This window comes from Polistes canadensis, unplaced genomic scaffold (assembly GCF_001313835.1).
Source record: "Polistes canadensis isolate GaletaPanama2010 unplaced genomic scaffold, ASM131383v1 scaffold_49, whole genome shotgun sequence".
NCBI classification, from domain to species: domain Eukaryota; kingdom Metazoa; phylum Arthropoda; class Insecta; order Hymenoptera; family Vespidae; genus Polistes; species Polistes canadensis.
This window is the reverse complement of record NW_014569596.1, coordinates 788098-798431: the sequence shown is the minus strand read 5'-3', so window position 1 is coordinate 798431 and position 10334 is coordinate 788098. Positions and strand designations below refer to the sequence as shown.

The 10334-nt window shown below is 29.5% G+C and overlaps 2 protein-coding genes across 6 annotated transcripts; one reads left to right on the top strand and one right to left on the bottom strand.

Moving 5' to 3' along the window:
- The first annotated feature begins 871 nt into the window (after nucleotides 1-871).
- On the top strand, nucleotides 872-4235 carry LOC106785369. The gene is made up of 5 exons (XM_014745759.1): nucleotides 872-1159; nucleotides 1994-2130; nucleotides 2890-3340; nucleotides 3602-3782; nucleotides 3887-4235. Exons 2-5 carry the CDS (start codon nucleotides 2042-2044, stop codon nucleotides 4126-4128), a joined length of 963 nt encoding a protein of 320 aa, XP_014601245.1. The 5' UTR covers nucleotides 872-1159; nucleotides 1994-2041; the 3' UTR covers nucleotides 4129-4235.
- A 1670-nt stretch (nucleotides 4236-5905) lies between these two features.
- On the bottom strand, nucleotides 5906-10334 carry LOC106785383 (ethanolamine-phosphate cytidylyltransferase). 5 transcript variants are annotated; one of them, XM_014745793.1, is made up of 6 exons: nucleotides 9757-10334; nucleotides 9120-9257; nucleotides 8804-8983; nucleotides 8295-8721; nucleotides 7848-7978; nucleotides 5906-7034 (listed from the first exon to the last, which is right to left on the bottom strand). In XM_014745793.1, exons 1-6 carry the CDS (start codon nucleotides 9798-9800, stop codon nucleotides 6938-6940), a joined length of 1017 nt encoding a protein of 338 aa, XP_014601279.1. In that variant the 5' UTR covers nucleotides 9801-10334; the 3' UTR covers nucleotides 5906-6937. The 5 variants fall into 5 exon arrangements, with proteins under 5 accessions (XP_014601279.1, XP_014601273.1, XP_014601274.1 ...); XM_014745787.1 differs by having other exon boundaries at nucleotides 7848-8068; nucleotides 9757-10179; XM_014745788.1 differs by lacking the exon at nucleotides 9757-10334 and adding an exon at nucleotides 9407-9738 and having other exon boundaries at nucleotides 7848-8068.

The following is a 10334-nucleotide window of genomic DNA, read 5'->3' as shown; positions in this document are numbered from 1 at the left end:
TTACTCAAAACGAAGTAAGTATATACAAATACGTGCACGGTTCTTGTTCACCTTGTCCCGTCCACCGGTAGCACCCAATAGCGACGTAATAACCTATCATGTCGTACTCCACGCGTGAAGAAAAAGAGAAAGAAAATCCAAGAAAGTAGAGAGAATGAGAGCCAAGATAAGAGAAATCCATAAGCGGGGATAAACTTCTAATAATGGCGTGCACGCGTCCTAGTAATTGTGAGATTGAAACGATCGGCAGACCATTAAAGAAATTACCATAACTCAAACGGCACATGTTTAATTACTTATAGACTTGCATATTATCCTAGAGATTAACAATCTATCGCTTATTCTTTATTAGATAATCTCACAACCATTTAATATATCATAGAATTCGAATCTTGATAGAGGAGGATTGAAAAGTTTTCATATATGGGCGCCAAATTTTTGTATATTTTAAATCGATTTCAAATTCTATCATAAAGATTGGTTGAAATTCATTGAAAATTATTGTGTTAAATTAGAATCGATTTTTTTTTTATATCGCGACGTTTAAATACTGAAATAAGGAAAGCGGGAGAGGAAGGAAATATCCTAAATGCGAATAATTTGAGATGGTATAAAAAAAGAAATAAAAGAGATAAACAAATCTAAGTATGTATTGTAACGTGAAATAAAGTAAATAACGTCGAAACATTTTTATGGGTCGAACGTAAAAGCTTTCGAGATTCAATTGAAAGTTCAAAAAGAATTTCATCATCAAATATACAATTTGAAAGTGGAACGAGAATGTTCCGAGAGAGCCGGGTTAAAGGAAATTACATAAATATTCATAAGGTGGTTCAAAACAAAGCCTGGGAAATAATTTGCTTATCTTATTTACTTTATTTTCTTTCCTCGATCATCGTAGGTTAAAGTAATCGTTGCTCAAGATTACGAGATTTCTGAGATTCAATGCAGTGGGGCTGGTTCAGCAGCCGATCTTCTCACTGCAAAAATCAGAAGACCGATCGGCTTCAGAGGAGCTCCGCTATTTGCCGACGATAGATCGGCCAATCCTCTCATCGACATTCATTGCCAGATTAGACCGGATCCTAATGATCCTCAAGAAGACAACTACTTTCTTAAAGTAACGGATTTCTCACGATGCGGTGTCCTCAAAAGAAACGTAAGTCGACCTGAAAAAAATTCAAAGAAGGATAAAGATTTCAATAAATATTTGTATTTATTGGAATTAAATAAACGAACGTTTAATAATAATTTTAAACTATAAACAAGCGTGTAAAGAAATTTAATTCATTAGATTCGAATACTTTCTGAAGTCATATTAATTATTTATTGAGAGAATTAACAATATAACAGACAGAAAGAATATTCTATATGTAATATAAATAAACTAGAGCTATTTTTTTTTTTTTTTGATTGATTACAAGCATAGAAGACGAATAAAATTTGAATGAAATATTATATTGAACGCAGTAATAATTACAGATACTTATACGTGCATCTATCTCTATTCAGAAAAAAATATATAATTCTCCTAATTTTCTATATTACAGAAAAATTGTAAAATTAAAATTTTTTAAATATTAACGATTTTAGAAATAGAGAAAGAAATTTAATAAAATACTAGTAATTTTTCTCGTTGAAAAATATAAAATTATAAATAGAAAAATATAAGATAATCGTAATTAATCCCGTCAAAGTGCGTTTTTCTCTTTCTTTCTTCCTCGCTCTCTTTCAAAGGATTTGCTCTTGTGCTTTGATGCAAAATGTCGACTGAAAAAAATTGTTCGTTTTATCTTGATATCTAACGTCGGAAATTATGGTTTTTATTACAGTTATACGTAAAGTATTATAATTAAACATATCTAATAATTAAAAAGATCAAATACTTCATACTTATGAGAAAGAATATTTTATGTATAAATTAATGAATATAAAGTTATTATAATATATCGTAAATATAAGTATTTTAGTTATTCGGTTATTTTTCCCTTAGGGATTTATTCACTTACGGATATGGTTTCCGGCATTCCCTGGAGTCGTAATGCTAGCCGATCAAGAATTGATCCTCATGTGTCGTCCACCTGAGCCCACATTGCTTAGGCACAAAGCTGCCGGTTTTGCTGGTACCTTGTAAGTTAACAACGTCAGTTCATGACATCCTCTTCTCTATTGTTGAATTATTAATTATGCTTTATCTGCTAATGTTTCGGCTATCTAATTGATTCATAGACCGTAATTAAAGACAGAATAATACTATCCAAATCAATAATAATTAAGATACCGAAATATATATGTTGAGAAGAATATAAAACACATTACAAAAAGGAAATGAAACTTCTATGTATAACTGCTTGCAAATAATCGAAACATTAGTATTATGTAGCTACCTGATTATGAAACATTCATTATAAATAAATTATTAATACAATTGCTAATACGTACGAATATAAACTTATAAGTATAAATATATTATAAGGAAGAGCATAAAGCTTCATTAACTTGGTAATTAAACACGAATGCGTGACGTCATTAAATTGCATACTATAACGAACTTGCAACAAATACATAATTACGATTGTTAGCACATAACAGGATAAATAAAATATTGCATTTCTCAGTGAAAATAATTCTTGAATATAATGCCTTAATATCTTGTTAATCGTAATTAATCGACAATACATTATAGAATTACGCGAATTTACCGCGAGAATGATTCATTAACAATGGTATTAGTATTTTAGGATAATTTACCGAAATGCTTTAGTTCGATAAATTGATGAAATCTATTAACGACGTTCAAATGTATTAAGTAGTAAAAGTAATAAATCAACTAAATAATTTGGTGCATGAAAATTTTGCTAGAAAAATAATGTTCGATGATTGTTTTAGTCCACATGGTGCTAGAGTATCCGGTGTAGTAGAGGAGACACCAGGTCGTCTAGAATACGAAGTCGCTCTTTATCGCGAAGCTACAGGTAATCTATCAGAATCTAGCGGATCCCAAACTGTCGATCAGGCGGTACCAATAGGCACAAAACTTCAGCTAAGAGCTCGTATCAGCCCTGACAGTGCTTGGGGTTACATCAAACTTTTGGAAGTAACGGTCAGTCCTGATCCCGATCAACCGCATGCTTCAGGAAGCGTTATCCTTGTTAAGGATGGATGTAGAAATCGAGATTTTGCCTCGATCATTCCCCATCAACCGGCAAGGTATCGTGAAAGAAAAAACGAGGTATTTTTGGATTTCGAAGCATTTTTGCTTAGTTCTATGCGAGAACGTTCTACATTGTGGATACATTCGCAAATAAAAGCTTGTATGGAACCACAAGATTGTCAACCGGTGAGAATATTTCTTCTTTTTTATTTATTTATAATTCTTTAAGTATAGAGCATCGACGTTGTTTATTAAGTTGTTTATGCAAACGAATTATATGGACACAAAACGTGTCCGATATTTCAATTGAGCATTGAGCAAATTTTTTTTGACAAAATGTAAAAAATATCTAAAGAGACATATCTAACAAAGTAAATGTTTAATATACGTATTGAAGATCGTATTAAGAAAGAAAAAATAGTGAAAAGACTTTAATGTTCTTCTTAGGATTTCTGTCTGGACCTTTTCGAGCCGTCGGGTCATGGCAAACGAAAAAAACGAAATATCAACGAAGAAATCAACGGAGAATTCTTGCCTAAAGTTGAACGTCTCATCAAAAGTTACAATGACTCAACGCCTTTTACAAAATTCAAGGAAAACATTGAATATACCGTCATGATGCCAGATGGTATAAAACGTTCAATATCGTATATCAGAATAACAACTATATAAACAAATTTAATGAACAATTAACTTTTTGCCAATGTAATTAATGAAGTCATTTATCTGCAGATATTTACAACAAAGTTGCAACCGGTCTGGAAGGTAGTTGCGGTGGTTTTTTTTATGTGGCAACTGGTTTAGGTGTATTATTGGTCCTATCGGCCTTTATTATGTGTTATTTGGCCTCTCGTCTGCATAATTTATCTTCATCTATCTCACAAAATAAGTCCATCGATGAGTTGGTACGAGATAGAGCGAGAAAATACTGTGACACAACGTCAAGATACACTGGACGATCTACCGTACAATAATATGTATAAATCGATTTATTTGCATTCAATAACGTTTAAAAGCAAAACAGAAAAAAATAAGCATGACGTGAAAACGTTTAAAATCGAACGATGAACACTTAACATTTGATTAGTAGCTATATATGTATTTATGCTCGATATATGTGTATTTACTATCCAATTAATTTATTCATTCTATAGATTATATATTTTTCACATATATTGTTGATATTTATTATAATATTTTATAAATATTAAATGTTCATCACACAGTAGTTAGATACGATTGATACTTTCTTTATAGATGAGATAATAGTTTATTAAAACACATTATAAATGTGTTTATATGATACGACTGATAATACTTTATATAATTTTATTAAGTATTATTCTAATGCGCGTAATATTTAATACCAAGGATCTTAGGAATTCTTAGATTTAAGTTAAATTGTAAAGAGAGCTTGACTCGAATCGAAAAGAGCATAGAAAGATATTTTATATCTCATAAAGCGCTCTATCTATTCTCTTCTTCCTGCATACATTCTGAATATTCCTAAATATGCCCTTGTGCAATGCTATCACGTGACCTGATAATGCGAACGCAATTGTCGATCGTTCATACTTACATAACGATCGTAGTATTTAAGTATTCGCAAAAGTGCATCTCGTGAGTAAAATGCACACAAATATTGAGTTGGTTAAAGGTTAAAATAAAATACTTTACACTTTGTAAATAAATCTGCACGATTAATGTATTAGTTTGGAGTTAAATTAATTTGATAAATAAAAACAGAAAAGTTGGAATACAAAGCGGCCGTGTTGTATGGACGTGTAAATTTTTTACCAATTTGAAAAATCATACAAACGTTTAAAAATTTAACGAAGACAATATTGAAATGATTGTACGTACGGTCGCATATGTTTGATATATTTATTATAAAATAAAACAAGGTTAATCAAATATCCTTGCATTACATTTCGTTTAGTGATAACGACGTTTTTCCCATAAAATTACGCTGTACAATATGACGATATCGTTACAATGTTGTAAATTACGACAATTCGACACGATACCTCTTACAATACCTCGTAATAACGAACAGCTGTGAAAGTTAGTTTTTTTTCTTTCTTTCTTTCTTTCTTTCTTTCTTTCTTTCTTATTTTATTTTATGTTATGTTATTTCTTTTCATTTTTCTATATATCTTATATACCTGCTTTTTTTTATAACTAAATGATTGTTCAAGTTCAACAATTATTTCGTGCGCTATTTTATGCTAATTGAATCTACACAATCTTTGCAACGACGAGACGAGATATGTATTTTCGGCCCTGTATGTCTTTGGTTTACATAATTTCTCGAACGGACCCACAAAGCATAATATATTGAACCAACATAGGTTCAAAGCTTTATCTTAAGTAGGAAATCAATACAATAATGTATCATTACACATAGTACTTGATATCCATACTTTATGAAGAAAAATAATATTCGAAGGCACACATGTCGTGCAAAAATTCTAACTAAAAGTTATTATTCGTTCTTTGTTTTTAAATACATTATTAAATGTTTTCCTGTTTCCGTAATAAATATAATTATCACAGGAAGTACTTGTGATGCATACTATCTTTTCTTTTTCTTTTTTACATATACAACTACATGCCCTTATACATCATGTGAAGCCTTTTTTTATAATAAAAATTTTAATTGGCAATTAATCCATTGATTAATAATATCAACCTAAGGTGTATGTATATATATATATATATATAATGAAAAATATAAATATAGTTATAAATATTAAATAAAATAGTGTAAAAAATTAAATTGAAAATGTGCTCATATTATTATATATATATGAAATAGAGAAATTATAAGCGTATTGCACTCGCCCTAAAGATACTATTTTTCTCTCTTTGCTTTATCGATGTATAGAGACACATTTAGCGATCCTATAAATTTGCATCATTATGATTTGTAATATTAACAATTGTCACACACTTATTTTACATCCTTTGGCTTAATATCATTGTTCTATCTTTGTATAGGCCCATAAAGCTTAACTTGATAACCTTCTAGTTTAATTAGATTGCAAGAAAATAAAAGTAAAAAACACATCCACAACTAAAATGAATAGTTGTTTTACGCGGATTGTAAATCAAACGAATTTATATACATTATATATAGTTTCTTTTATAAATATCAATTTAAATTCTTATTTCAACGTGTATTGAATAGAAAAAAAATGTAGGACATTCTCTTAACTGCATACTCGTTTTGCACTAACAAAATATAAACTAGTATTTTAGTGGTCACAAATAAATTTGCATGTATCTTACTACGTATTTATACTAAAATTATTGTGCAATTAACAGTAAAATTATAAATAATATAATTGATAAAGTATTTCACTTAATTGTAAGACACTGCTTACACATGGCAACTGTACATGACATTAAATGTTCTGTGTACTTTTATATATATATATATAAATCATATGATAAATAGATACTCTTTAAATAAACGGAAAATTAATAACATATCATCACTCGATTTTTACGAATTTTCGTTTTGTTTAAAAGAAAATGTAATTTTAGTTTTTTGTCCAGTCTTTAAAAATCATGAAATTACACTTCTATGTTCTATATCTTCTCTATTAGGTCATTAAGTATGAAATGTCTGATTTTTAACTGGAAGTAGTAGGAATAATCGGAGGTTTCATACTGAATGAACTAATAGATTGAATAAATTAATATAATCCAAGACTGTATGTATTTACAAATTAATTCTATAAAATTGGTTATCACGTATAGTAATTATGCAAAAATTTATTATGCAGTCCTTCCATTTTTTTGAGACTTCATAAAAGCTTCATAAGCTGCAAGCTCCTTCTTTTCCTTCTTTAAGTTTCTGTCTTCAAATTCCAACCTGTAATTCATCACTTAATCAACGCGTATACAATTTTCTTTAAATGCTGGGATATGCAAATATAATAGTCAATTAAATTCAATAATCTGTTAAAATCCTTTGACACATAAGTAACTAATATGCAAACTTTTACAAATTAGTTATATATATTATATAAATGTTAACTATTTACATATTACTATATATTAGTACATTGTATATCATTTAAATCAATGTGTATACATTACTCAAAATAATATTTTATTTTAAATGTTTATGTATTATTATTTATATTATAGTTAAACATTTTTCTTAATATTCTCTAAAAAACTTTACCAGATTAATGAACTTTAAATAATATTATTCTATAAAAAAAAAAGACCGTATTACAAATAAAAAAGTGGAATTAATGCTTGCATAAGATTGCATATCCCACTATAAAAAGCATGAATACATGAATGAGATTGAACAAAGTAAAAAAGTATAATTAAAATTACAAAATATTCATCATTAATCTTAAAATGTTATGAAAATTTTTGTATACAAATTATATGTTTTGCATTATGCACAAGAAAATATTTTGCAATCATGTTTGATCAAAGAGACACGTCATATAGCTATTAACTATCATTATTTGCAACATCTTATCTAAGCAATTATTTTTGTTTTACTTATATTTAGAAACAACTAAGAATTAAAGCAGATAGCTTATCATTTGTAAGTTCATGTTATTAAAATGTCTGTTTTCTTCAATATAGTTAATTTTAGCTATGTTTTTATATTCGCAACGTCCTATATATTCAACGTATAAGTTACAATAAAAGAACAACATACCTATGTAGAATTATTCTTTCAACAATTTTTTCGGTGGTCATATCATTGCCACTATCCAATAACTTAAATTTATTTTGTCTTTTCGGTTCTTCGTAAGGATCCGAGCCATCTTCACATGGCATTATTGATGTCTGTCCGTGACACACAACAGAAACATTAAAGTGTTCCATAAGATCTTTGGTAACCTCGTATGGAGCACCAATTACAACTTCATTCACATACTAGATATGCAACAAAATTTAATTTCTTCATTTAAAATATATACATTAAGGTATTTATATGACTTAAACAAAAATATCCTTCACATTTACCTAACAAATTGCAATAAAGATTATAGGGAAATTTTGCTTCATTTTATCTTTCTCCAAGTACTTAAGTGAATATATTTCCAATCAGAACGATCTTATGAAAAACAAATATAGTTTTTATTTTAAATAAATAACTCACCTTACATGCTAGTACACTGAGAACACGTTCATGTAGATTCATAATTGGATGATTACCACATTTGTAACGGTTAACAGCTGGATCTGTATGGAGACCAACAATTAGATAGTCACCTTCTTTCTTTGCAACTTCTAAGAAGTCTAAATGTCCAACATGAAATAAATCAAATGCTCCAGCAACATAAACAATTTTATCATCAGGCTGGGGACTTTTGCCATCGCTAAATTGTATAATTTTTTGAGTAGTGGGAAGAAACTGAGAACAACCAGTCCATGGGCTTTGCGCTGTACGATCTTGGCCCATACTTTTGCTAGGTTCTCTGTCAACCGTATATTCGCTATCTCCTTGCTTAAAATGTTGACGTGTCATTAAGAGCATACGCCCTACAAGATCAGTAGTTGAAACTCCTGCCGTTCTTTGAACTTCCCTGTAATAATTATATTTTGTATTAATACAAATAACATATCTTTTTAATAAAAAATACTTTTCTTTGTTTGATATTGTCATACCTATAACGACCAGCTGCTTTAACTAAATGATAAGTATCTATTCCATCTGCAGTCATTGTTATGTCATCGCCATGTACACAAAAATCACAATTGTATTTATCTAACGTTTCTAATGTAGTAACATAAGGAGCACCTTCAACAACTTCATCTACCCATTTTATACCGCGAACCATTTTGTATCTGAAATAAAGCAGAGAGAAATGTTGTTTAAAGCATACCTATATTTCACATAAAAACAAAATAGAATTAGAATACACAGAATACGTATAAATAATATTTTATATTATTTTAATAAAGTAAAAAATATAAAAACTACCTTTCTTGTTGCGTAAAAACTGGAGGACCTTTATGCTTAGTAATTTCTGCATCTGTATGAACACCAACCACTAAATAATTTCCTAATGCTTTAGCCTGCCTCAATGAATTAGCGTGTCCAAAATGTACCATATCATAACTAAAATATAAAATAACATATTTCAATAATCATGAAATTATAAAAAGTGAAAGATCGATGTTAAGAATATAGCACATAGGAATAAACGGAATAGTTTGAAACTTGAACATTTCCAAGGATCGTGAATTTACTCCAAAACATACACATACATTCTATTCAAATGATTAATTAATCAAGTTGTAGTATTGATCGACAGTCTTTCTTACAATCACAGAGAGACAGCTAGTCTCTTATCTTTCGACATAACATTTTCTAGACCACGTATTGAATCATGATATGTAGGAAAATTGATCCTTTCCCGACACAAGCAAAAAGAAGGAAGGAACAGTACGATATAAGTTTAATAGGGCACGAGTGAAAGATATATATATATATATTTTTTTTCACAGCACCACTTATCCTCTTTTTTTTCTATATCACCTGTCAAGTTCGCGCGTTAAACACGTGAAAATCGAAAGGTAAATGATATCGCACTAATACATTTCATTCATAAACTCACCACCCATCGCACCAAACTCGAACTTCTTTTCGAGATTCTGTCATGTTAATCGAAAGAAAAAAATACGACACACGTGTGAAACAGCCTAGAAATGTTTTTTCTTTTCGTTTTTTTCTTTTTTTTTTTTTTGGTTGTTTTTTTTTTCTAATCACTTTATTTAATATGTTTTACGTGAGTAATGATAAAGATTGTACGAAACATGTAGAAGAACTCTTTGAAGCGTACTGCGCGCGACACCGGCGTTGCACATCTTTTTATTAATCGAGCACCACTCGTTCCTCCCCACTATTTTACCCTTCGCTCGTTCACAGTCACCTAAAATGACGCCATCGAGTTAGAACTTAAAGTTACTCGCGTGAGTAAGACATATTATAATACCGATATTATAATGATTATTTTTTATCAAAGACATTTTATTAGAGCCAGCAACTTTATCTAAGAGAATATTAACATTCCGATTGATTTGCAATTCTGAATGCTTAAACAGGCATTACACAAGCATGAGTTGCAATACTAATCGTCAAAAGATATTGATCGTCTTGTTATTCGATGTGAAACCGCGAAATGAATTAATTAAT